Genomic DNA, 27,563 nt, shown 5'->3' on the forward strand with positions numbered 1-27,563 from the left:
CTAAGCTTTGTCACTTCTGTGTGACTGTGAACCTTAGTTTCCTCAAGTACAAAATGGGAGCAGTATCACCTATGCACTCTACTACAGAATGGCTAAAAGGCAAATGAGGTAACAGATAAGTAAAAGTTCTTTAAGAACTGCAAATATAAACACTTCCATTAACAGTACAATTACAAGACTGGTAAATGCTTGTAATTATTTAAATTGATCCGTAGTACAGTTCAGTGTCAGTGACACCCTACATCAACCATAGGGATTGCTTTTCCTAATATCCTACCAGAAAAAACCTACAATTGACTGGCATTCAAAGAATACTCTTCAACTGTGGCGGCCACTATACTAATGAAAGACTTCAAGAGTAGAATATATTCCACTTATAAATTGACACCAAATAAATATTATTAAATAGCTACATGCTATATGCCATGTTAAAATTCCCCATAATATACGAGTCAAGAAAATAACAGTGTTCAAAATCCACTGGGCTACATTCTTACACGAAATATACATTTCTTCTACCTTCCCTTATGCCATAGCTGATAAAGACCAACAATCCACAGTTAGAATTCTAAGCTGGAAGAGCAACCTGTGAAATGTGATTGTGATTACAGAAATGAATAGGACTATAGTGAATAAAAGATAAACATTTTAAAATATACTTACTTGAAGGGTATGGGTATGGCTGTGGTCTGCGCCTTTTTGAAGGACAAAGGCAATCTGCCACAAATATCATACACTGTAAAAATAAAAATTGTAAGAAATCTGAATGTAGAATATATGCCACAGCTAATGTAACTATTTTAAATTATCACGTTTTTAAATATCTTTCTTCCTAGCACTCCAAAAATGAAATACTTACGAGTCCTAATAACAGTCCGGAAAACAGAGTTGCTAAAGCAAAAACAGTATATGATCCCCACACTGGCAATCCAAGGTCTTCAATAAAGTAGTTATGGCAAGCCTAAAATGAAAAGAAAAAAAAAACTAAAAATCTGTTCATTTTTGTTAAAGTGATAGTGGTATAAATGTTTAAGATAAAAATATTTTAGTCCATACCCTGATCCACATAGATAGCTGAAAGAGTGCTGACATACTACTCATCCTAAAAATAAAAGAGATGATTAAAAAACTGAATAACATACACAGCTTTGTCTATATATACTATTTTCTACTCCATAATTTCCCCAATATGACAGATTTTATTGCTGTTAATCAAGACTAGAGATACATCACTGATTTCATGCCTATAATAAGGCTTGTTCATGAAAACTGTTTCTAAATTGATACTACCATGTGACAGCCTCGTAAATAAACATACTTGACAGTAACTTTTTCCTTTTCTCCCACTGTTTTGATGTTAATATTTTGTCTTTCATCTGATCATTTCTCCAATACACTGAGTAAAGGGTTACAAGTTCCATGAAACCAGTTGGAAAAGGCAACTCTTACTTACCCTTAAAAGCCTTTAAAGCATGACCAAAGGGACGCTCAAGGAAGGACTAGAAACAATTGTCAAGCCAATTCTTCCTACTTAAGAACTATTCCTCTTTTATATTGAAATTAATTAAAATTTCTAAGAGCATTAGTTTGACATCTTTTAATGATATACAAATTACATAGGTAAATAAATGCTAAGTCATCATATAAGCAAAAATTAGTATTTTACATAATTAAATGGCCAGTTTTAAAAAGGCATGCTTCAGAAATAAGAAAGGTCTGTGAGTTCCCAATTGTAGCAGCTTGAAAATACACTTACAAGCAACTACTTTCTTCTACTGGAAAAGGACAAGATTCATTTATGAGATGAGATTTCAGAGAACAAAAATCAGTTATACTTTTAAGTCGACATAGAAAGGTACTTTAATCATGTTGCTTTTGTTGTTTAAAAGCCAAGTGAGAAGAGAAACAAGGAACTGAAATATAAAGCACTGTATAGCCTCACTGTAGTCTGCAGTAATTTATTTCAGGAACAGTAGGATCCAAAATTGAGTTGGGCATAGTAGTTCAGTGGGTGAGTGTTGACAGGCTGATCTTTCTCCCATTCCCAGAATCTAGAGCATTTTTCTCTTATGGGATTACTGTGTCAACTCCTTATCCTCCAAAGGTAAGTGTGGTAAGAGGATAGGAAGATACAGATGGCCACACGGGATCAGTCCATGGTACCTCAGCAAAACTCACTATTACCAGAGGTCTCTCACATTACCAGTGAGGCCTTGTACCCCAACAGCAAAGCAGAAAGCATGCTTGCTACTTCCAATCCTTATCACTCCATTGCCAGTTGCTATGAAGAAATTCATCTACCCTCTAGATATCTATAAAGCTCAGTGCCTAGGCACGCTATTATGGTCAACGCTTATACACACTATTCATATAAGAAGTTATCAGATAGGTGGAACAACCAACCAAACATAATTCAATCGCTTTACATCAAGAGTCGAAGTTTATGTAATTTAGTTGGTATCAGCAATTTTTGACAGTCTCTATGGAGACAGAACATTACGAAACAAACTGAAGTCTGGAGATAGCATGAGTACAAGTTTGAGCCTACTCATTCAAATTGTTACACTCGAGTGATAGCTTTACCCATTATGCTGTGAACAACCTTAGAGGCATTTAGTTTTTGATGATACATGTGACTAAATCTAGCAAGCTACAATATTCCTGAAAAGGTGTACAACTTACTTCTATAAAATGTCTTCTCTAACTCAAGAAGCATGAAACTGTTTGACTTAGAAGGTCAAACTAAAAAGATCAAACATGTAGGCCGTGCACGGTGGCTCACGCCTGTAATCCCAGTACTTTGGGAGGCCAAGGCGGGTGGATCACAAGGTCAGGAGATTGAGACCATCCTGGCTAACACGGTGAAACCCCGTTTCTACTAAAATACAAAAAAATTAGCCGGGCGTGGCGGCGGGCGCCTGTAGTCCCAGCTATTTGGGAGGCTGAGGCAGGAGAATGGCGTGAACCATGGAGGCAGAGCTTGTAGTGAGCCAAGATCACGCCACTGCACCCCAGCCTGGGCGACAGAGTGAGACTCCATCTCAGGAAAAAAAAAAAAAAAAAAAAAAAGAACATGTAATAAATGTGGATACACCTTAACAGCTCAAGAAACAAAAAGAGTATGAAATGCTTTACATAAAATATAATTATCTGTTCCAATTAATTATGAAATGGGTAAGAGAAAAAGCCCTCATACTTACAGAACAGAACCTGGACCAAACCATGATGAAACGGGCTCAATACTCTTCCACTCTTTATCACTTATAAAGTTTATGAAGTCCTTCTTAGTCCTTGGACCCTGATAGCGCCTAAATTCACCATCTTTACAACTAAAGAGAATCAGAATTAAATATCATCCAGCATTGAGAAATAATTTAATATTTATTTTGCTATTTTTTCACCTCACTTTATAGTCACTTCTAACATTCAAAAGCATTAGCAATGTACAAGTATTAATAGCAAATTATACTATTTACCTACTCATGACATTTTAGCCCCCAATTTAACAATGAGGTTACATTTTTTTAAATGATAAGTCTTAAAAAATTACTGTTATTCTACCAAATAATAAAACTATGAAATATAGTAAGTAGATAAATCTCAGAAAAGTACTTTTAAACCTTATGTGTAATACACATATTAAAAGAATTATATAAAAAGTATTAGAATAGTGCTTGGCACATAGTAATTATTAGCTGTTAATCTGTAACTTAAAATTTTAAGGCATTTTTCTAGTACTTTTGGCTATAATAGCATCACCTCAGCCACCCTGCTTTAAATCACTGGAGGCATTTGGTACAGTGTTTCCTTTCCTCTCATTTCAGTGACCATTTACAGTCAGTTTTGCAGCCTTCCTTAGATCCACCTCCTCCTTCCCATTTCCAATGTAGAAAGTTCTGTCAGAGTCATAAATGTTCTCTTGGCTCCAACATCTTTAAGTGCAAAAACTCATCTAACTAAAAAACTCATCGGCTCCCTACTAGGGACCTGTTAAGAAGGGTTAAGAGACCCTTTATTCACCCAGAGGTAAAGACCACGAGGAAGCCCCCCACCCCAAAACACAAAGTTTTTGTGAAGTGTCATCTGAGCTATTCTTTGAAGCATAGGTAGGATTTCGACAGGCAGGAAACAGGAGAAAGGACATGGTAAACAATTTTGACTAAAAGAAAAAGGGCAGGAAATTCCAAATAAGGTCAGGAGGCACTAAGAAGTGAAAAGGAAAGGGGAGAGACTGAAGGGGCATGTGGGAAAAAGGACTGAATGAGAAGGGCAGGACAGAAGCTCTTATGGAGACAGAGAACAGAAATTTACATAAATGTAAAGGGAGTGGGGTGAATTTTAAAAACATGAAAAAAAAAGAAAAAAGGGCAAAGAAAAGCAAGCTATAAACACAAAGAAGTGTCAACTTGTTTTCAGTACCTCCTGATATTTAACCTACCAGCTACATGATGTTAGGGTACACAGCAGGTACACAGACTTGAGATTTCATACCCCCAAATTAGAAGATAAAGCCAAACTAATAGACCTGACACTGAAGACTACATAATCTTCCTCATTCTGATTTATCACCCAACTGTCACCTACTACTGTACCCAAGGCTGTACAACAGCACTTTCATAGCTACTTTTTAGACGTATCATGTTCCTGTTAATCACTGTTTATGAGATTGTCCTCAGAATAAAATGCTTACCCTGCACTCTTAAAATCCTACTTCCAAGGTTTCATTTAAACCCCATATTCTCTGGGAATCAATCCAGGTAACTGTGATTTCTCCTTTACCCAATTTCCTACAGGACTCACCACTACTTTGGACTCATAATGACTCAACACGCTGAAGAGGATCACAACATTTCACAAGAACATCACTTTCAAAACAACTGTAAATCTTTGAGAACAGAGACTGTTTCATACATCACTCAACTTCCTAAAGGCACTTAGGATAACACTAAGCAAAACAAGCCCTCTAAAACACCTGCTGAATATAATGAGATTACCTCAGCTCTTCCAACATGATCCAAGCTAGAGGCCTACTACTTCTGATTACACTATAATGCATCTTTCTCCATAATTGAGAATCTTCAAATACTTACTGATAAATAGTAGGAAGAGCAGTTATGATAAACCGTCCACTCAGTCCTACAAATAAAGAACACACAGCAGGTTTTACATGGGCCAATCACTGACTACTTAAAAGGTGACTTTGAATTATTTAAATACATACTAATAGGAAAGAATATGAAATTATACATAATAGTTGAGCTTTGTAATACATAATTTAAAAATGAATTACGTACTTAAAGCAACTTTAAAAAACACAATACTGCACATTATCTCAGTTAAAAAGTATGTAGAACTAGAGTACTGAATACGTTTTTAAATAAATAAAAACACTTCATTATTTATACCACTGTCAAAATTAAGACTAGTAGTAATAAGTCTTGGGAGAGCACAAGGTAGTAGGTTCTTAGATCTAAAATCAAATGGAATTGCACTTGACATTCAACAAACAAAGGCAGTTTATGGTGCTGCTAAAAATGGAAAATAATGTGAATCTTTCATAAGACAGGCAAAAATAAAAGCAGCTAACATTTATTATTAGCCAGGTGTCAAGCACTGATATTATAGAGAATTGACCTGTGCCTCAGTTTTCTTATCTGTGAAATGGGGACATTACATATTTCATGGGGTTGTATAAGGATTAAATAATAAACACAAGATACTTGGAAGAGTGCTATAATAGGTAAGCGCTCAATAAATATTACTTATTATTACCATTTGAGATGGGGTAGCCAAGAACCCAAGAGTAATGTGACTACTGAGAACGGTAAGATGAGGTTGGTCTGTGGAAGGAACCTCCTTAAGGGCAGGACCTGCCACTTGTCCAGGGACCAAGTCAGGAATGCACTTGACCTCACAACCACGAGGGCTTTATATTCAGAAGCCCACATCCTCAAATCATAGGTACTAAATTTAAAACTCAGTTTCAGAGATTCAGATCTTCTTTTGTCAGGGAACGTGACCTTGACTCTAGAAAAACACTCAACCGCATGCTCCTTATTCTGAAGCCTGGTATGGATGCAAATGTGGCTTGGCCAATGTTCACCTGAACCACAGTGTTCCAGGACTCCTCAAAGACATCTTACATACTAGTCTGGGGCCTGGGATGCAAAGAAAAACAAATCAGAGGCAGTTATATGGGGAGGGATAAAAAGAGGGTAATGTCTTCAAGAATCCTTAAAGCAATGCTTTCAAGAAATGAGGTGTTTACACAACTAGGGAATCTCCATTTTGCAACCATTGCACACTGAGCCCCCATGAGGGAGGTGCACAAGTCAGGTTAACTAGCTGCAGATTGTTAGGTTTTGAAAACCTAATGAAAGGTAGAATTAAGACTATGTAAGTAGAAAATAGGATAAACATATCAACCCAAACAGCAAAGAAACAAAACTAACCAAAGACTTACAGTACCTGGCTGCTCTGTGACATCTACTTTTGCAACATTAACCTCAAGATCTTCTCCCCATTCAGCAAAACTTTCCCATTCCGGTTGAAGATTTTGACAAGCAGGGCACCATGGGGCGTAACTAAGAAATACAGATTTTTTTTTTAAAAAAAAAGTTAAGCACATTAGTATGACTATTTATCTTGGGATAAAAAATTTAAATGTATAATTTATGAAGAATATTTTACATAAAAACACTGAAGACGACAAGGTGGTTAATTTCATGCAGATAAAAAACTTTTAAGGGTAGATCTAACAATCCGGAAATCAAGAATGATGAACTGATGATGCTAATCAAATGAAATTCTGAGAATAAGACACAGGATTTTTTCACATGCAAAACAGCTCTTCAAAAAACCTTTGCATTTCTTTATCAATGTGTGGCCACCAGAAAGTTCAGGACCAAAGTTAGAGCTTACCAATTTTAATAATTTACACTGCAGAGTCACAAATGCAAAGTGTTGGAAACACAGAAGTGTTCTGGGCTGTGGTGAATAAGAAAGCACATATTCCATCTTAAGGTGGCAACCATTACTAAGTAGGATTGCCACAAAGGATGCTGGCACACTAAGGCTGGCTATTCATATTTAAAAGAAGATGGAGATCTGCATTTTTATATGAGACTGTTACCTCAAAAAATAACCCACATAAAAATACTAAGCAGGCCAAACAAAACTCTTGGCCAGTTAGGTCATCCTGTTTCCAAGTCCTTGGATTTACAAATGCAAGCATATTAGCATTTAAATTACTCCTCTGGTATTCATTATCTCCCAAGGATCTTATTTTTATACTTTATTGTATTTTATCTTATAAAACAGCACAGGGTTGTTTCTTTCTTTTTTTTTTTTTTAACAGAACCAGGAAGAATAAAACCTAAACCAGTTAAACACAAAACTATAGTTTCTGTACTTCACATTTTCTTCACTTGTTTTATGAAAACCAAACTCCTAAAATAGACACTGTAGAACAAGACAAACTGGTACTATAAAAGCCAAGCTCCTAACAATAAATTGTATTACAATGAAAATATCTCCATGACAAAACTTCTGAGCAGAAATGGATTTACTGTAGATAATTCACTTGTAATTAGGAGCAGACTATTACTAAAACTTCTAGATTCCTTTTTTTTCAGGTTCGTTTTGTTGCTCAGTTGCTTTTTTATTTTTTGAAACAGGGTCACGCTTTGGCACCCAGACTGGTGGGCAGTGGGGCGATCTGGGCTCACTGCAGCCTCAACCTCCCAGACTCAAGACATCCTCCCACCTCAGCCCAAGTAGCTGGGACTAGAGATGCCTGCCCACACTCCCAGCTAATTTTTCGTATTTTTTTGTAGAGACTGGTTTTTGCCATGTTGCCCAGGCTGTCAGTTGCTTTCTAAAGACTTACTTTAGAATCTCTACTTAAGGAAAAAGAAAAACTACTACCCTATAGATAGATGCTCCAATGTGGATTTACCTCATACTCAATGTTTTGTTAGCCTTGTTCTCTTTAATACTACTTCTGACTGCTGTATTTATGTAGTTGGACCATAATGAATTTAAAAATATCCTTGAGTAATACTTGACTGTATTTTGCATATACATACATGATAACTATTGTTTAATATATTGCTTATAACACTATTTTACAGGCACTATCTAAAGTTACTTGTGACGATGACTGAAAAACAAAGTGTCACTTGTCATAGTTCCTCTCCTCTGAAGCCTTCGATGGTGCCTGAATGAAAATTCATTTCAGAGTTGCAGATTATATGCATACTATGAATATTCCCCTTTATTTTACCCTCCATATAAATGTTCTACTTTTTTTTTTTTTTTTTTTTTGAGATCGAGTCGCACTCTGTCGCCCAGGCTGGAGTGCAGTGGCATGATCTCGGCTCACTGCAACCTCCGCCTCCCGGATTCAAGCGATTCTCCTGCCTCAGCCTCCCGAGTAGCTGGGACTACAAGCGCGTGCCACCACGCCCAGCTAATTTTTTGTATTTTTAGTACAAACGGCGTTTCACCGTGTTAGCCAGGATGGTCTCAATCTCCTGACCTCGTGATCTGCCCGCCTTGGCCTCCCAAAGTGCTGGGATTACAGGCGTGAGCCACTGCGCCCAGCCAGTTTTGTTTGTTTTAAATAACACAGGACTTACTGATTTAGCCTTCTGGGTTCTCCCTTGGGGATGTCACTTTCGCTGGTCTCCTTGACAACCCTTGTTGCATTCTTGACACAAGAAAACACCTGAACCCTGTTGTCTTTTCATTTTTATTTATCTACTTATTTATTTCGCTACATTGCCCACGATCTCTTGAACCCCTGGGCTCAAGCTATCCTCATACCTCAATCTCCTGAGTAGCCTACGCCACTTCCAGCTGAACCTTTTTAAAGAAGGTGTTCTAACAACAATTACTGCATGCCTACTCTGAAGACCCAAAGAAAGCCGCAGCAATATCTGGATGGTTGACTAAAGTATTTAGGTACCTTGTTACTCACTTGTAAAATGTGAAAAACACCTGTCACAGAGAATTTGTAGGGAATTAAATATAGTATGTGTGTAAAGGTGTTTAGTGGTGTCCACTACAGTTAATACTCAGTAATCATGCTTTTACTATTATCAGTAATACCGCTAATATGTATAATACCACCATCAACAACAACTCAGCATCTAAAGCAAAGGCAGATACTTTATTTCCCACCGCTGCAGAACAGACATTATTAAATTGAAATCACCACACGAGACACATGATTTCGTTCGAGCAATAAATGATGACCTGGCGCTCTTGAGAGTGTATACATTAATGCATTATCTTTTAATGTAATGCCATTTACAAAGACCTAGGAGTCACAACCCAAGGTATTCTCTACACTGCAAACACACCCAAAAGAAAAAGGAGATGAGTGAAAAAGCGAAAGCAAAAAAGAAGGGAAAAAGAGAAAACGAAAACTTAAAAATAACCCGACTTGAATTGACTCAGCATTTACAATAAAAAAGAAACGTACCTAATCCATTTTTAAAAAGCTTAAAAGCCCCAAATTCCAACACCATAAATAGACTATATTTTAAGGACAGACAAAAGGAGAGGAGAGATTTTGCTCAATATTCTTTTCTGTAAAATGTGGTGAAAATAAGTGTAGAAGTGTGTGAAGAATCACTCTAACTACTTAGACACTAGTCAGACACCTCCTTCCCCGCGCCCCAATCGCAGCCTCAAAGTCATGAAAAATGTCAGAATTCGCACTGGCGAATTCGCACTGTGCGCCTCGGGGCGCACCACAGCCACAGAAACGAAACGAGGGTGCACCCCAGAAGAAACTTAACATTTACGGGTAAGAGACGAGGGGGTGGGACCAAGCCGGCGGCAGATCCCAGGAGTTTGGGGAGCTGCAGAAGTCGGGGACGCTAGCTCCGCAACTCGGAGGCGCAGCCCTGGGGAGTCTGGGACCTGCATGAGGAACGTGCGGGGTGAAGTCGTCTTGTCCAGGCACTGACGTAGGACCCCGGCCGCACCGCACTCACAATTCTATCATCCAGTCTCCTTCCAGCAGCTCTCTCCAGTTCTCGTCCGTGATGACGCGAACGTTGCTCCGCCGCCCGTGCGTCCAGGGAGCACCCCAAAGCAACAGCACCAGGACTGCCAGGGGAACTGCAGGACTCCCGGAGGGCGCCATTTCCGCCGCTTGCCCACCTCACAGCGAGCGCGGCGGCCCCTCCTCCCGGTCGCAGCTCCCACTTCCGCCCTTGCGGGCTGCTCAGCGCAAGCGCACGACGGCGCTGCGAGGCGCGCCTGTCTAGAGGACTCTCAATGCGCATGACACGGATCTGATCCCAGTGAGTGGTGAAGTCGGGAAAGTGGGAAGAACGCCTCTCCACAATGCGCATGACAGAAAAGCCGCTTCTTCTACCGCCTAGGGTGCCCCAATAATGTGGGGGAAGGAACAGAGCAAAAGGAGGCGTGGTGTAAAAAGTGGGGCGGTGCTTTGAGGAAGAACCGCTTAAAATTAGCTCCCAGGATTTTGGCGCCAAATGGTTAGCGTTTACAAGCAAACTGGTAAGTCTATAATGTGCTAAAGCAGTTTTCCAATTAAATGTCCTTCAGAGTTCTCATTTGTTTTCTTTGAAACATGTAGTAAAGCTAATGGATCTTTATAGGAGTCGGAATATTGGTTTACTTCTGAGAGATTATAGACAGGAAAGGTGCAGAGGAACCTTATGGTTATGTTGGATGTGTTGGATGTGTTCAACATGTAGATATGAACAGTAGTTACACAGGCGTACGTATATGATTTTTTTTTAAAAAAGGATCAAGCTGTACATTTTAAGACGGTGCACTTTATGCACTTTCAGGTGTGTGTTATTACTCAAAAAAATTCAGTAGGTACCGAGATCCTAGGTCAGTACTTCAAAATGGAACCAGACACATAGGCTTGTAACATATATTTGAGTTTTTTCCTCTCAAACACTCGTAAATACAAATGCAAACCAAAATGTGCACTGCCCCATCAGTCAAATGAAAATAGTTGCAGGCGCGGTGGCTCACGCCTGTAATCCTAGCAAAAATAAGGTAGGCCAAGGCGGGCGGATCACTTGAGGTCAGGAGTTTGTGACCAGCCTGACCAATATAGTGAAACCCCGCCTCTGCTAAAAATACAAAAATTAGCCGGCGTGGTGGCAGGTGCCTGTAGTCCCAGCTATTCGGGAGGCTGAGGCGGGAGAGTCGCTTGAACCCGGGAGGCAGAGGTTGCAGTGAACCGAAATCATTCGACTGCACTCCAGCCTGGTCTATAGAGACAGACTAAGTCTCAAAAAAAAACAAAAAAGGGAAATAGTTGCCACTCCACTATCTTACCTCACCTTTTCAACTTAACTCACCCCAATTAGTCCCCTTCCTCACCCTTCCACTGAATAGCCCTCTCAAGGACACTAGCAACCAGCACGATAAAACCCAATCATTTCTTCTCGATGCGTCTAGCGTGACTGCTAGCCCCATTCTACCACACACCTTGAAACACTTTACTATCTTGCTTTCTGGGCAGCTCCCTTTTTTTTTCTCTTTCCTACACTAGCTGATTCTTCTCAAACTTCTTGGCTGGTCCTCCTTTACTTAACTTGTGGACATTGGCGTCCCCAGGATGCTTTACTGCCCCCCAACCCCCACCCTCGCCACCTTTCTCTTTGTATCATCAGGCTCTGATCTTTCTGGGAACTACTGGCATATGTATTCAACTCCTTGCTGAACATCTCTTGGATATGTAATGGCTGGTGAAAGCAAAAGAAATCTTGGGGCCCCGAAATAATTAAGCTAAAGGGAAAAGTCAAGCTGGGAGCTGCTTAGGGCAAACCTGCTTCTCATCCCTCTGCTCACTGAGATAAATGCATATCTGGTTGCCTCCTTTGGAAAGGCTAATCAGAAACTCAGAAGAATGACACCATTTGTCTCTTATCTACCTATGACCTGGAAGCCCCTTCCCGGCTTCGAGTTTGTCCCACCTTTGCTTTGAGTTGTCCCACCTTTCCAGGCCAATACAATGTTCATCTTACATATGTTGATTGATGTCTCATGTCTCCCTAAAATATATAATATAAAATCAAGCTGTGCTCCAACCACCTTAGGCACATGTCCTCAGCACCTACTCAGGCTATGTCATGGGCACGCATTCTTAACTTTGGCAAAATAAACTTCCTAAATTGACTGAGACCTGTCTCAGATTTTGGGGGTTCACAAGCTGAAACATCAAATGGCCAAAAAAGATAAGTCTTGATTCTCCCTCTGCTGGTCTTCCATCCACTAAAGAGCCCCGAGGTTCACCAGGTTGCTCTAGCCAAACATGTACATGTTAATTCTTAATTGTTCTCTCTCTTCACCTTCTCCTCTTGGACCCTATGAGCAAATCTAGTAAACTTTACCTTCAAAACATATCCTGAATCTGACCACCAATTTCCATATCAACAGCCAACATCCTAGGCCAGGGTTTTCTTGCCCTGAGTACAATGAGAACTTGCTAAATTTGTGAGAAAATAAATTTGTATTGTTTAAGCCACCAGTCTATGATATTTTATTATGGCCGCCCAAGCTAAGACCCTAGACCTTCATTACAATGTTGAATAGAAATGGCAAGAGTGGCCAAACATGCTTGTCTTGTTCTTAGGAGAAAAGCATCATCTCTTACCACTAAGTATGATGTTAATGTGAATTCTAAATGGATGCCTTTTATACAGGTGAGGAAGCTTCCTTATATTCCTAGAAGGTTGTCTGTTTTTATCTTGAAGAAGTGTTGAATTTTGACAAATCCTTTTTCTGCGTTTATTGAAATGACCATATGTTTTTGTCCTTTATTCTATTGATATGGTGTATTTTCTTTTTTTTTTTTTTTTTTTTTGAGACGGAGTCTTGCTCTGTCATTAGGCTGGAGTGCAGTGGCACGATCTCAGCTCACTGCAACCTCCGCCTCCTGGGTTCAAGCAATTCTCTTGCCTCAGCCTCCCAAGTAGCTGGGATTATAGGCGCGTGCCACCACGCCCAGTTAATTTTATATTTTTAGTCGAGACAGGGTTTCACCATGTTGGCCAGGATGGTCTCTATCTCTTGACCTCATGATCCGCCTGCCTCGGCATCCCAAAGATATGGTGTATTACATTGATTGATTTTGGGACATGAAATCAACCCTGCATTCTTGGTATAAATCCCACTTAGCCATGGTGTATAATTCTTTTTATATATTGCCACATTCAGTTTGCTAGTATTTTGTTGCATATTTTTACATCTATATTCTTAAGAGATATTGGTCTGTAGTTTTCTTGTAATGTCTTTGGTTTTGCTATCAGGATATAACTGGCCTCGTAAAATAAGTTGGGAAATGTTCCCTCCTTTTCTGTTTTTTGGAAGTGTTTGTGAAGAATTTGTATTAACTCTTCTTTAAATGTCTGATAGAATCTAGCAGTGAAGTCACCTAGGCCTAGGCTTTTCTTTTTAGGTAGCTTTTAAATTACTAATTCAACCTCTTATAAGTCTACTATGATTTTCTGTTTCTTCTTGAGTTGGTTGTGGTAGTTTAGTTTGCATCTTTCTAGGAATATGTCCATTTCATGTAAGTTGTCTTAATTTGTTGGCCTAATGTTCATAGTATTATAATCCTTTTTATATCTGTAAGGTTGATATTAATGTCCTCTCTTTCATTGCTGGTTTTAGTAATTTGAGTCTTCTTTCTTTTATTTATTGGTCAGTGTTATGGTTTGGATATGGTTTGAGTTTGTCTCCACCAAAACTCATGTTGAAATTTGATCCCCCATGTGATGATGTTGGGAGGTGGGGCCTGTTGGGAGGAATTTGAATAAAGGGGGTGGATCTCATGAATGGCTTAGTGCTGTTCTTCTTTAAAAAAATATATAGGGTCTCTGTCACCCAGGCTGGAGAGAGGTGGTGCAATCATGACTCACTACAACCTCAAACTCCTGGTCTCGAGTGCTCCTCCAGTTCAGCTTCCCAAGTAAAGGTGATAGCCTCAATGCTGTCCCTGGTGGTGTTCTCGTAGTGAGTGAGTTCTCACTCTGATGAGACTGGATTAATTCTCTTGGGAATGGATTAGTTCCCTTGAGAGTGGGTTGTTATAAAGCCAGAATACCCCTTAGGTTTTCTCTCTTTGTACTTGTCTGCTTCCCTTTTGACCTTCTGCGCCATATTATGACCCAGCACAGTAGACCTCACCAGAAGCCACAGCCATGCCCTTGAACTTCCCCGCCGTTTATACCATGAGCTAATACTCATGACCTATTTTATTTATAAATTACCCAGCCTCGGGTATTCTGTTATAGCAACACAAAACAAAGTCAGTCTAGCTAAAGGTTTCTCAATTTTGTTGACCTTTCCAAAGCACCAACTTTTAGTTTTGTTGGTTTTCTCTACCATTTTTCTATTCTCTCCTTGATTATTTCCTTTCTTCTTTATGCTTTGGGTTTATGCCCCCTTTTACCCTCATTGTTTTAAGATGAAAGTTATGATTATTGATTTGACATCTTTCTTTTTTTTTTTAATATATGTGTTTAAGCTCTAAATTTCCCAACCCTGCTTTAGCTATATCCCATAACTTTTGTTATGTTGTATTGTCATTTCATTCATCTCAAAGCATGTACTAATTTTCTCTTTTGATACCCCTTTTTGTCAATTGGCTATTTAGGAGTGTGTTTTTCATTTTCACATGTTTGTGAATTCCCAAATTTATTTTTGTTGTTAATTTCTAATTTCATTCTATTGTGGTCCGAGAACATACCTTGTATGATTTCAATCTTTTTAAAATTTATTGAGATTTGTTTTATGGCCGGATATATGGTCTATCCAGAGAATATTCCATCACTTGAGAAGAATTTGCATTCTTCCATCACTGGGTGTTCTAAAGTTAAATGTCTATTAGGTCTGATTGGTGTATAGTTTTGTTCAAGTCTTCTAGTTTCTTGTTGATATTCTGCTTGCTTGTTCTGTCCATTATTGGAAGTGGAATATTGAAGTTCTCCAAATATTGTTGAATTATCTATTTTGCTCTTCATTCTGAAAGTTTGTGTTTCATGTATTTTGGGGCTCTGACATATATCTTTATAATTGTTATATATTCCTGATGGATTGACCCTTCTCCTCATAAAATTTCCTTCTTTATACCTAGAATTTTCTATTTGCTTTATAGTCATTTTGCCTGATATTAGCATAACCACTTCAGCTTTTGTATTGCTGCTATTTGTATGATATATCTTTTTCCATCCTTTTACTTTCAACCATTTGTATTTTTTAATCTGAAAAGTGTGTCTCCTGTAGACAGAATATAACTAGACCTTGAGGGTTTTTGTTTTTATTTCTTTCTATCTAGTCTAACAATGTTTGCCCTTTGATTGATTACATATTTAATCCATTTGCTTTTTTTTTGAGACAGGGTCTCATTCTGTTATCCAGGCTGGAGTGCCTGGACACTCCACTTACTGGTAATGTTATTGTTTGTTTGTTTATTTGTTTAGCTTTTTGAGAAAGAGTCTTGCTCTGTCGCCCAGGCTGGAGTGCAGTGGTGCAATCTCAGCTCACTGCAACCTCTGCCTCACGGGTTCAAGCAATTCTCCTGTTTCAGCCTCCCGAGTAGCTGGGACTACAAGCATGTGCCACTATGCCCAACTAATTTTTGTATTTTTGGTAGAGATGGGTTTCACCACGTTGGCCAGGCTGGTCTTGAACTCCTGACCTCAAGTGATCCGCCTGCCTCAGCCTCCCAAAGTGCTGGGATTACAGGCGTTAGCTACCACAACCAGCATGTTATTGTTAATATGGTTGGATTTCTGTCATTTTGCTTTATGTTTTCTATATGTTTTATGACTACTTCATTCCTCTATTCCTCCTTTACTGCTGTCGTTTACAATAAATACTTTGTAGTATGACATTTAATCCTATAAGAGTTTCTTATAGTATATGTTTCAAAAGTTTTTTTAGCATTTTCTTTAAAGTTTACTATATATATTAATTTATCAAAATCTACTTCAGATTTATACTAACTTAATTCTAGTGGGATACAGAAACATTACTCCTATGTAACTGTTTACTCTTTCTACTTTTAGCATTATTATTGTTATATATATTGTATCTATGTTATAAATTCAATAATATATTGTTATAATTATTAATTTATGTACTTTTATGTTTAATAAAGAAGCTGAGGAAAGAAAGAAGAGCAAGTATATATTTAGTGTTTATTATATTAATATTCATATTATCATTTTTGGTTATCTTCATTTGTTCCTTTGGATTTAAATTATCATCTGGTATGATTTCCTTCCTCTAATACAACTTTGCTCCCATCCACCACCTTTGTGCTGTTGTTGTTAATTATATTACATTTCTGTATGTTATAGGCCTAACAATACAATTATAAAAAATTGTTTTATACAATTGCTTTTTAAATCAGCTAAGAGACAAAAGGAAAATAAATATACATTTATACTGCCTTTTATAATTACATAATTACCTTTGCCCATTCTCTTTGTTTTTCTTGTGGCTTTAAATTACCATCTAGGCACATTTGCTTTTAATTTGAGAAACTTACTTTAGTATTTCTTATAAGGAAGATCTGTTTGCAACAACTTTTCTCAGTTTATGTTTATCTGGGTAACCTTCATTTTTGAAAGATGATTTTGTTCTATTTAAGATATTTGGTGTATAGTTTTTTCTTTCAGTGCTTTGAATATGTCATCCACTGCCTTCTGATCTCCATTATTTCTGATGAGAGGTATCTAGTAATTTTATCGAGGTTCGCTTGTACATGACAAGTTGTTTTTCTGTGGCTGCATTCAAGATTTTTTTTGTTTGTTGGCATTTTTACTCTGATGTATCTGGGTGGGGAGCTCTTTGCATTTGTCATACTTTGCATTTGTTGAACTTCTTGTACATTTATATTAATGTTTTCTGGAAAACATGAAGGTTTCAGTCATTATTTCTTCAAATACATGTATTTTTCACTCCTTTCTTCCTCCTTTCTTTCTGGTAATCTCATTAAGCATATGTTGGTAAACTAAATGATGTCCCATATTTATTGCTCATTTTTCTTTATTCTTTTTTCTTCCATTCTTCTGATTGCATAATCTCTGTGAATCTATCTCAAGTTGACAGATTCTTTCTTCTGCCTCCAAATTACTGGTGAGTGCCTGTAGTGATTTTTTTTTATTACAGTTATTGTACTTTTTAACTCTAGACATTCCATTTGGTGCTTCTTAAAAATAATTTGTATTTATTGATATGCTCTATTTGATGCAACGTTGTCATCATACCTTCCTTTAAGTTCTTTAATCATGATTTATTTAAGTTTGTTGAATATGTTTATAATGAATGCTTTGATATCTTTGTTAAGTCTGACATTTTGGCTCTATCACAGGTAGTTTCTGTTGCCTACGTTTTTCTCCAATCTATGGGTCATACTTTGCTGTTTCACTGCATGACTCATAATTTTTTTGTTGAAAACTGGACATTTTAGGTAATATATTGTAGCGATTCTGAGTACTGATTCCCTCTGTATGGTTTGAACTTGTTTTTTGTTGTTATTTGATTGTGGTTTGTTTAGTGACTTGGCTAGGCTATTTAAGTGAAATCTATTTCTCCAGTAGTGGAAGGCCTCTGCTCCCATTTCAGAGAGTGCAGCCTTGGACATGTGCACAGTCACCAGGGGATATCAGTGGTTCTAGCAGGGCTCTCTTTTACTGTCTCTTTCCTTGATCTCTCTGTTAAACTTTCTGCCTCATTTGGTATTACCTCTAGCTGTTGTGCTACACTAAGTGTAGGATGATTTCTCTATTTAAGAAGATATCCCCTGGGGCTTATATTGCTCCACAGTCTAATCCAGTAAAATTCAGGCATTGGTAGTTTCTGAGGCCAGTCTTGGAGGTTTCCTCTAACCTCAAGGGGGCTCTTCTTAGCTGTCTCCTTCCCTGGTTCTCTCTGGTAAACTAGCTAGCTTATGGTTTAGCTTGTTGCGTTTTATTACAGGAAACTATTGTTTTTTTTAGAGCAACCCAAGGCTTGACCATCATCCACACTCTGTTTCAAATAAAGGTAAGTCCTTTGGGGAGAGCTTCAGGGCTCTCTGTTTTTATGGACTGCCTCTCCTCATGGGCAGTAACATTTTGCCCATGTTATTATTATTATTAGTGATTATTCTGGGCACTGGGTAGAACAAGTGGCCCTGATCTTCTGGACTTGCTTCTGTAGTGGAACTTCTGCCATGTGAGCAAGCTGGGTTAAGGGTGATTGGAGTCCCCAGTGTTCTCACTCTGCTGCGCCTGCCTTAGAACTTTTGTACCCTGTGTGGGGCCAAACTCACCAGGACTTTAGCCTCTGCAACTCAGAGTTGGAAGGGATGAAAAATGCTGGTGGCCTTTTCCTCCTGGTGAGATATTGTCTCTCTTGATTGAGAGCTGAGGAGATCAGGAGCCCCATGTTCTTGGTCACGCTAACCCAGAGTACAGTTTTGACCAAGATGAGCTCAGGGGGTGGGGAAGATGGGTAGGAATCAAGTATATGGCTCAGATGCCATAGACTCTTACTGTTCTTACTCAGTTTTAGTAGATTTTCTTGAAAAAAAAAAAAAAAAGCTTCTTCATTTGCTATATGCCCTTAGGACAGTTTCCACAGACTTTAGATAGTGTTTTTGTTTTTATAGTTTTCAACAGTATTATGGGATGAATTGTGTGCCCCTTCCAAATTCATGTGTTGAAGTCCTAACCCCTAGTAACTCATAATGTAACAGTATTTTGAGATAGGGTCTATAAAGAGTTAAGTAAGTTAAAATGAGGTCATTAGGATGAGCCCTAATCCAGAATGACTGGTATCCTTGTAAGAAGAGGAAATTAGAAAACAGACATGTACAGTACAGAGGGAAGACCATGTGAAGACACAAAGAGAAGATTACCATCTACAAGCCAAAAAGAAACACCACAGAAGAAACCAGCCCTGTCAAAATCTTGATTTCAAACTTCTAGCCTTCAGAACTATGAGAAAGTAAATTTCTATTGTTTAAGCCACCCAGTTTTTGGTACTTTGTTATGGCAGTCCCAGCAAACTCATACAACCAATTATGCTTGTTTTGCTGGGGTGGGTCCACACTGCCATCTGGAAGCCCAACCCAAGCCATCATCTTGTCTCATGTGGATTATTATAATGTGCAAAGTTCTTAACTAGTCTCAATGCTTTTACACTTGCATCCTCCCAGCTTACCAAGTATATTTTCCTGTCTAAAACCAAAGTGATATTCCTGAAACACAAGGCTGACCATGTCATTCCCTACTTAAAACTGTTTAATGGCTGGGTAACATGCTTTCTATTATCCTTAGCATAAAGTTCAACTTTCTTAATATAGTCTCCAAAGTCGTACTGTATCTGGCCTTTTCTAATGACCAAGTCTTAGTTTTTGACCTCTTTTATACTGTCTGATAAAGTCGTACTAGGTTTCTTACAGTACCTTGACCAAGCTATATTTTCTCTTCTAGGTTTTTGTGGAAGGATTACTGCTCCTTTCATTCCCCAACTGCCCTGCTTCATTGCCACATAACTATTCAATCTTCAGATTTTACCTCTACATCCCTTTCTTCAGAAAGTCTTTCCTAAGCCAATTAGTTTGGGTATGATGTCTTCCCGGGTATACCTTCTGAACCCTGAACTTCTAACTTCACATTTAGTATACTGTATTGTATTTGCCTATTTACTTGTGTCTCCCCCACGGGATTGTGACTCCCAATTATGAACTGTGTCTATCATGTTTATAATTTTTTCTTCAGTACCTATAGGTCATTGGTATTACCAGATTCTGCGGGCTAATTAAATCTACAGCCCAAAGTGTTAGAGACACCAAGATTACATAAAAACATAGAAGTCCTATGTTCTTAACTCAACAGACATCAATGTCTCTGTATGTATACACACACAGACACATATATACATATATTAAGTCATAGATACATACACATATAAAGTCAATGTAGTGAAATTTTTCTATATATTTATAACATAAACATAAATGGAAAGTATGAATATCTTTTACCTTTTAAGTTTTTACAATTTAGAAGGTAACCAATACTTTGAACACTAGTGATCAAACATGACTGTTAGCCTGATAAATCAGAACAGCACTTTTGGAAATAATTTGGCAATATATTTTAAGAATTAGAAATATATTCATACAGTCCAGGTGCGGTGGCTTATGCCTGCAATCCCAGCACTTCGGGAGGCTGAAGTGGGTGAATCATTTGAAGTCAAGAGTTCGAGCAGCCTTGCCAACATAGTGAAACCCCGTCTCTACTAAAAATGCAAAAATTAGCTGGGTGGTAGTGGTGTGCACCTGTAATCCCAGCTACTTGGGAGGCCCAGGCAGGAGAATCACTTGAGCCTGGGAGGCAGAGGTTGCAGTGAGCCGAGATTGTGCTACTGCATTCCAATCTGGATGACAGAGTGAGATCCTGTCTCAAAAAAAAAAAAAGTTCATACACTCTGGAACCCTACTCTAGGTACTTTATCACATGGAATGAACTGAAAAGTGGGACCTTTTTCCAACATATGTGTGAAAAGGTCTTCATGTATGTTTACAATTACAGGTGAATAAGAGAAAAGGTATTATCTCACAGATATCGTAGTTAACAGTATCACTGATATCCTGAAAAGGGAAAGCCTTTTGTATATCAGCTTGGAAAAGAAATTCTTTCTATTATATAGTTAGTGGCAGCAAAAGACTGTCACTAAAACTAGAAACAAAATACAACTGGAGAAGTATGATGCCATATGTCATCACAAAAGGACATAGCTCTTCAGACAATCTCACAGCTCCATAGGCCAAGATTAGGATTATTGACTAGTCTCCTCTCCCATCTAAATGCAGAAAGGCAAAAGTAAGGGTCATTCTGAATTTATGAGACTGGCTTTAAAATTTAACTTTAAAGAAGCTTTAAATATTTTTTAATGTTCTTGTTCATGCATAAAATTTTTAAACATAACTAGAGAAAAATCTAGATGTTGAAAGGGATCTTATCATTTAAAACCCTGAATTAAAGTATATAAACAACATATGGCCATCCGAAAGGTTACTAAATCACTGCTGTAATTATGTGGCAAGTTACAGGGATTTGGAGCTCAAGATTAGTTTAATATGTATTATTGTAATTGTCAAAAAAGCATGAAGAAAACTAAAGCTATAGACATCAGAATTAAATTATGAAGTCTGGTCAGTTTCAGGAGAATGAGAAGTGTGTGCACATAGCATTAAAATCTCTGGCACAAGTAGCAGCTCTTCCCATGCAGATGGCCTGAGGCATAGAAGTGGATAATAAATGATGCAGAGCCAAGACATGAAATGCTTGAACTGGACCAGGACAGGGATGGTAATCTGGATAGCATTGCTTCCCTGCCCATGAGTATTAGCAGTTAATAAAGAACAACATTGCATATTAATTTATAGTTACATATACTAATTATAGTAGATGTCTTGGAAATTCAATAATTATAAAAAATGACCACTTAATCATTTAAAAAAATTAAAGGCAACAAGTCAATATGCTTTAGATTTTTAGTATTCCCATTGTATATAATGTTTGGACCCAATAGTATAAGGGCCATCTGTTTTTACAAAAGCTTAATATATTAGTTATCTATTGCTGCCTCAAATTCTCTTAAGATTTAGTAATTTAAAGCAATTATCTCTCACACTTTCTGTGTGTCAGTAAGTCAGGGGTGGCTTAATTCCTGGTGGTTCTGGCTCGAAGTGTTTCATGAGGTGGTTGTCAAGATGTCAGTCAGGATGCAGTTATGTGAAGGCTTTACTGAGGCTAGAGGATCCACTTCCAAAGTGGATCTCATACTACTGGCAAGTCAGTGAGAACTGTTGGTGGGAGGCTTCAGCACCTTTCCTTATAGGCCTCTCTCTCAGGGTTGCTTGAGGTCTTCATGATTGGCTTCCTCCAGAGCAAGCCATCTGAGAGAGCAATGAAGAAGTAGCAATGTCTTTTATGGCCTAGTGTTAGAAGCCACTCGCCATCAGTCCTACTGGTCTGAACAATTACACCTTTTGATTGTGGGAGATGACCACACAAGCATATGACGCAAGCAGACAAAAATCACTGGAGGCCATCACGGAAACTGGCTACCACACCTAACAGCTCCATTTTGAGGGCCATGCTAACTTAAGTCTGGTAGTCAAGCATCTGGTTCTAGAGTCAGATGGAACAGCTTTCCAATCTTGATTTCACCACCTACTTACGCTTTCTAATCCTCAGTTTCCTTACCTGTTATATGGAAATGATGGATCCACCTCGTAAGTTTGCTTAAAGAAGTAAATAAGTTAGCGCACAAAGAATGATCCTTTCTGCCAGATCATGTTATTTCACAGCTCAAAATTCTCCAGTGACTTCCCATCAGACTTAGAAATTTAAGGTCTAGCAGAACCTGATCTAGCAAGTAACTGCTATGCTGATCTTGTTTATTTTCAATGTCTCCCTTCCTCACTCTGCTCCATCCAGTGGCCTCCTTGTTCTTCAAACTTTCTAAAGCCACTCCCAGTTCAGCCTTTCCACCTGCTCTTCTCTCTGCCTGGAATGTTTTTCCCTATATGTTTTCATGGGTCATTTGCCCACTTCGTTCAGGTCTCTACCTAAATTTTACCTCTTCAGAGTTCTTCTCTGACTACTCCTTTCATTAGTTTATCCATTTTTTAAAATTCATAACACTTATTACTACCCAGTATTTTGACCCTTGAACAACACAGGTTTGAACTGCATGGGTCCACATATATATGGATTTTTTTCAATCAAATACACTATTTACAAGGTGCAAAATCTGCATACACGGAGGGCCAACTTCTACAGGGTTGACTGTGGGACCTGAGTATGCGAGGATTTTGGTATTGAGGGAGTCCTGGAACAAATCCCCTGCATATCCTGAGGGATAACTGTAATCGTTTACTAATTTTGATTATTGTTGCCCTCCTTCACTAGTATGTCAGTTCCATGTGGACCTTGTCTCATTCATCACTTCTAGTGCCTAGAAGTGTTGCCAGTCTTACAGTCGGTGCTCCATACATATTTGTTTAAAAGTTAAATAATGCGTATAAATTAGCCCATTGCTTGATCCACACCATCACAAGAGTTCAATAAATGCTCTCTATCAACATCATCCTTATCATCTCCTTACTAACCTAATATCTCACATGTCTATGATACTTTTGTCATTTACAAGGAGTAAGTAGTAATGCTTTTAAAAGAAGAGCTGTAAGGATATAGCTATAGTTGGGCATGCTCTGATAAGAAATGAAACTAAGAAGTGCAAGGGAAGGATTTATCTCCTATAAGTGACTTCTTTTTTTCAGAGGGCCCTCTCTAAAAATTGGTCTTTTTCAACCAAATAACCATGCTTTCCTCAGGACAAATGAGTGATACTTTCTGAAGAGTTGTCCATTGAGTTAGAACACAGTAACCTCTGAGAGACTATAATGTAAATCAGATGCAAACAACACATGGGGAGAAGGGAGATTTAAAAAGTATCAACTACCATGCATGTGTATGTTTGTGTTAGTCAAATTAAAACTTTAATAAACTTTAAGTTCTCATTGCATAGTGAGAGTTTGATAATTTTCAATTAGTCATTTCACTTTATTCATAAAATACATAGTGAAAGAACCCTTTAAAGATAGATTCTGCAATAGTGCCTGCCTCAAATGAAAATCATAGTCAGGAATCTGGCATCTGAGAGATAGGACAGGGGTTGGGGTAGAAGAATCCCTTGAATAACCTTGTCCTAGCTAGAAACAGTTCTGGATAAGTTACATGTTCCCATCTGTTTATTTGATTATGCAATTTTCATTATTCTGTTATTTGAATTTCAGCCTTTTCTTGAAGTGAACATCATGACCACAAACTGTTCACATATTTGACTCTTATTACATTAAAGTTTGTTATCTAACAGATGCACACCTCTAATGACCGATGTTCAAGGAATGTACCAAGGCAGAAAATTTGCAACAGTTAAATAATGATGGTGGTCTTAATAAATAATCGTGGTTTGCTACAGTTTTATGTTTGTTTGTTTTCAAATTTAGGCAATGCAGGATTATGAGAATCTCCTAAATTAACTCCTACCTGTATTCTAGTTATGATTATTTCTGTTTTCAGACAAACTGAATATTAATATAACCTTTCCAACTTTTTTCAATTTGGATAACACTTATTAGACAAGCAGTTTTCAGGGAAAACCATATATTATAAACTGGTCATTTTAAATTATTTAAGGCTTGACTCTTGAGTCTTTAGTGGTTGAACAGTGTGCTGGATCATTCTAGGTCAACCTCCGAAACCGAGGATCATGTTTTATGAACTCTCCAACTTTTGGGGTTCTCCTATAAGGTTATTAATTTCTCACTGTCCCCTCCATTTTCCCCTTACTGCCCCTGTCAAATAAGATCCCCATGCAGGGCTGCTATGCCTGTATGGTACCTTCATATATATTAGGAAAGGGCATTCTTTCCTCATGGCAGAGGCAGCCCTGCAGGGCACCTGATTTGGTAAGAACAGTGGCCAGAGCACAGCACTTTGCTAGCAGAGCACAGACTGAATTTGAGCCCCCACTCACCCAATGGCTGGAGGCCCCAGAGCACAGTAGCATGTATCAAAAGTCTCTCTTCTCTCTGTGTTGCCCATAGGCTGCTGGTGTCTCCAATACTGTCCTAGGAGATGACAGCCCTGCTAAATCATATAGGATATAACAAATATTCACTGAGAGGCAGTCTAGTGCAGTGGAACTGCATAGTAAAGTGCTTAGGAGTGGGAATTCTAAAGTCAAATGTCTTGGCTTTGAATCTTGCCTCTACCAACTAATAGACTGAGATCTTAGGCTAGTTATGCAATCTTTCTGTGCTTCAGTCTTGGGTTGTGAGGCTAACATGAGTTAATATCTATAATGCATACTCAATACACATTATTTATTAATGTATGATAGCACACAAAATCTGTTCAAATATTGCTTCCTCATGCAGTTATGAGCAACTAGATGAAAGTGTAATTCCATCTGAGAAGGCTTACTACTTTCCACCCACCCTTCCTGGAAGCTGGCAGAGAGCACTGAATCATTCAGCAAGCATTTGAACACTTACTGTGCACAATGGTAGACAAAAGTATTTTAAGAGACAATGTTCACCCTTCAAAATATGTTCCCCAATTCTCAAAACAATCAAAATAAGAGAACATTATTTATTGTCCTAAAATGTGATCATATCAGGAAGCATGGCATAGGCCTTCTGGTTTTCTAGAATGAACATGTGCTTTAGCAATAGATCATCTTTGAATCCAGCCTCCCTCTCTTATTGGCTAAGACACCTCAAATAAGTTACTTAACTTCTCTGAGCCTCAGTTTCCTAAATGGTAAAATAAAGTAAAACAAAAGTTTCAAGCATTATTGTAAGGATTGAGATAATATTTGGAAACAAAAATATTTGTGGCACATAGGAGATACTTAATCAATGGTAGCTTTTGTCCTTATCAATATTTTCTATTATCACCATCTAATTTCCTTTGTAGACAACTATGGTGACTCCCAATAGTCCACAGCTTAAAGTCCAGATGCATAACATTCAATACCTTTGAGAATCTGGCCCCCACCTTCCCTTCTGATACGGCAGTGTCCCCACCGAAATCTCATCGTGAATTCCCATGTGTCATGGGAGGGACCCGGTAGGAGGTAATTTAATCATGGGGGTGGGTCTTTCCCATGCTGCTCTCATGTTAGTGAATAATTCTCACAAGATCTGATGGTTTTAAAAACAGGAGTTCCCCTGCATGAGCTCTCTTATCTGCCATCCATGTAAGACGTGACTTGCTTCTCCTTGCCTTCCACCATGATTGTGAGGCCTCTGCAGAGGCCTGTAACTCCACTAATCCTCTCTTTCTTCCGTAAATTGCCCAGTCTTGGTATGTCTTTATGAGCAGTGTGAAAAAGGACTAGTACAGTAAATTGGTACAAGTAGAGTGAGGCACTGCTAAAAGACACCCAAAAATGTGAAAGCGACTTTGGAACTGGGTAACAGGCAGAAGTTGGAACAGTTTGGAGGGCTCAGAAGAAGACAGAAAAATGTGGGAAAGTTTGGAACTTCCTAGAGACTTGTTGAATGGCTTTGCCAAAAATGCTGATAATTATATGGACAATAATGTCCAGACGGAAGTGGACTCAAATGGGAATGAGGAACTTGTGGGGAACTGGAGCAAAGGTGACTCTTGTTATGTTTTAGCAAAGAGACTGGCAGCATTTTGCCCCTGCTCTAGAGATTTGTGGAACTTTGAACTTGAGATAAATGATTTAGGGTATCTGGCAAAAGGAATTTTAAGCAGCAAGGCATTCAAGAGATGACTTGGGTGCTGCTAAAGGAATTCAGTTTTATAAGGGAAGCAGAGCATGAAAGTTCATAAAATTTGCAGCTTGACAATGCAATAGAAAAAAAAAAATCCTATTTTCTGAGGAGAAATTCAGGGCCACTGCAGAAATTTGCATAAGTAATGAGGGGCCGAATGTTAATCCCCAAGACAGTGGGGAAAATGTCTCCAGAGCATGTCAGAGGTCTTTGCAGCAGCCCCTCCCATCACAGGCCCAGAGGCCTAGAAGGAAAAAGTGGTCCCCGTGCTGTGTGCAGCCTAAGGACTTGGTGCCCTACATCCCAGCCACTCCAGCCATGGCTGAAATGGGCCAACATGGAGCTTGGGCCGTGATTTCAGAGTGTGCAAGCCTCAGGACTTGGCAGCATCCATGTGATGTTGAGCTTGCGAGTGCACAGAAGTCAAGAATTGGGGTTTGGGAACCTCCTCCTGGATTTCAGAGGATGTATGGAAATGCTTGGATGTCCAGGCAGAAGTTTGCTGCAGGGGCAGGGCCCTCATGGAGAACCTCTGCTAGGGCAGTACAGAAGGGAAATGTAGAGTCGGAGGCCCCACACACAGTCCCTATTGGGGCACTGTCTAGTGCAGCTGTGACAAAAGGCCACTGTCCTCCAGACCCCAGAATGGTAGATCCATTGACAATTTGCATCATGCACCTGGAAAAGCCACAGACACGCAATGCCAGCCCATGAAAGCAGCCAGGAGGGAGGCTGTACCTGGCAAAGCCACAGGGATAGAGCTGCCCAAGACCATGGGAATTCACCTCTTCCATCAACATGACCTGGATATGAGACATGGAGTCAAAGGAGATCATTTGGAACTTTAAGATTTGACTGCCCTGGCTGGGTGCGGTGGCTCATGCTTATAATCCCAGCACTTTGGGGGACCGAAGAGGGCCGATCATCTGGGGTGGGAGTTTGAGACCAGGCTGACCAACATGGAGAAACCCTGTCTCTACTAAAAATACAAACAATTAGCCAGGCGTGGTGGCACATCCCTCTAATCCTAGCTAGGATTTTGGACTTGCATGGGGCCTGTAGCCCCCTTTTTTTGGCCAATTTCTCCTATTTGGAATGGCTGTATTTACCCAATGCCTGCATCCACATTGTTTCTAGGAAGTAACTAACTTTCTTTTGATTTTACAGGCTCATAGGCAGAAGG

General features: G+C 38.8%; 2 protein-coding genes and 1 non-coding gene across 12 annotated transcripts in view; 1 reads left to right on the forward strand and 2 right to left on the reverse strand.

The window, feature by feature from the left end:
* The window catches only part of TMX1 (thioredoxin related transmembrane protein 1), a 332,759-nt gene that overhangs the window by 5,619 nt on the left and 299,577 nt on the right, over positions 1–27,563 (reverse strand). The window contains exons 2-8 of one of the 2 annotated variants that reach the window (XM_050796936.1): positions 10,005–10,171; positions 6,469–6,584; positions 5,091–5,136; positions 3,201–3,329; positions 1,057–1,102; positions 860–961; positions 664–736 (exon numbers count right to left, since the gene is read on the reverse strand). In XM_050796936.1, coding sequence (XP_050652893.1) covers positions 664–736; positions 860–961; positions 1,057–1,102; positions 3,201–3,329; positions 5,091–5,136; positions 6,469–6,584; positions 10,005–10,156 — 664 coding nt within the window. In that variant the 5' untranslated portion in view covers positions 10,157–10,171. Of the gene's footprint in view, positions 1–663; positions 737–859; positions 962–1,056; positions 1,103–3,200; positions 3,330–5,090; positions 5,137–6,468; positions 6,585–10,004; positions 10,300–27,563 lie in introns of those variants that run through there. The other variant, XM_050796935.1, reaches the window with a different exon arrangement.
* Positions 6,217–6,351, reverse strand: LOC126960358 (small nucleolar RNA SNORA70). Its single transcript, XR_007727919.1, has one exon. It is a non-coding gene; the product is annotated as a small nucleolar RNA SNORA70 (small nucleolar RNA).
* TRIM9 (tripartite motif containing 9) overlaps positions 10,378–27,563 on the forward strand; it is a 264,325-nt gene continuing 247,139 nt past the window's right edge. For all 9 annotated transcript variants that reach the window (XM_050796881.1, XM_050796883.1, XM_050796884.1 and 6 more), the window contains exon 1: positions 10,378–10,536. The gene's annotated coding sequence lies outside the window, so the exon portion shown is untranslated. The remainder of the gene's footprint in view (positions 10,537–27,563) is intronic.

This window comes from Macaca thibetana, chromosome 7 (assembly GCF_024542745.1).
Source record: "Macaca thibetana thibetana isolate TM-01 chromosome 7, ASM2454274v1, whole genome shotgun sequence".
NCBI classification, from domain to species: Eukaryota; Metazoa; Chordata; class Mammalia; order Primates; family Cercopithecidae; genus Macaca; species Macaca thibetana.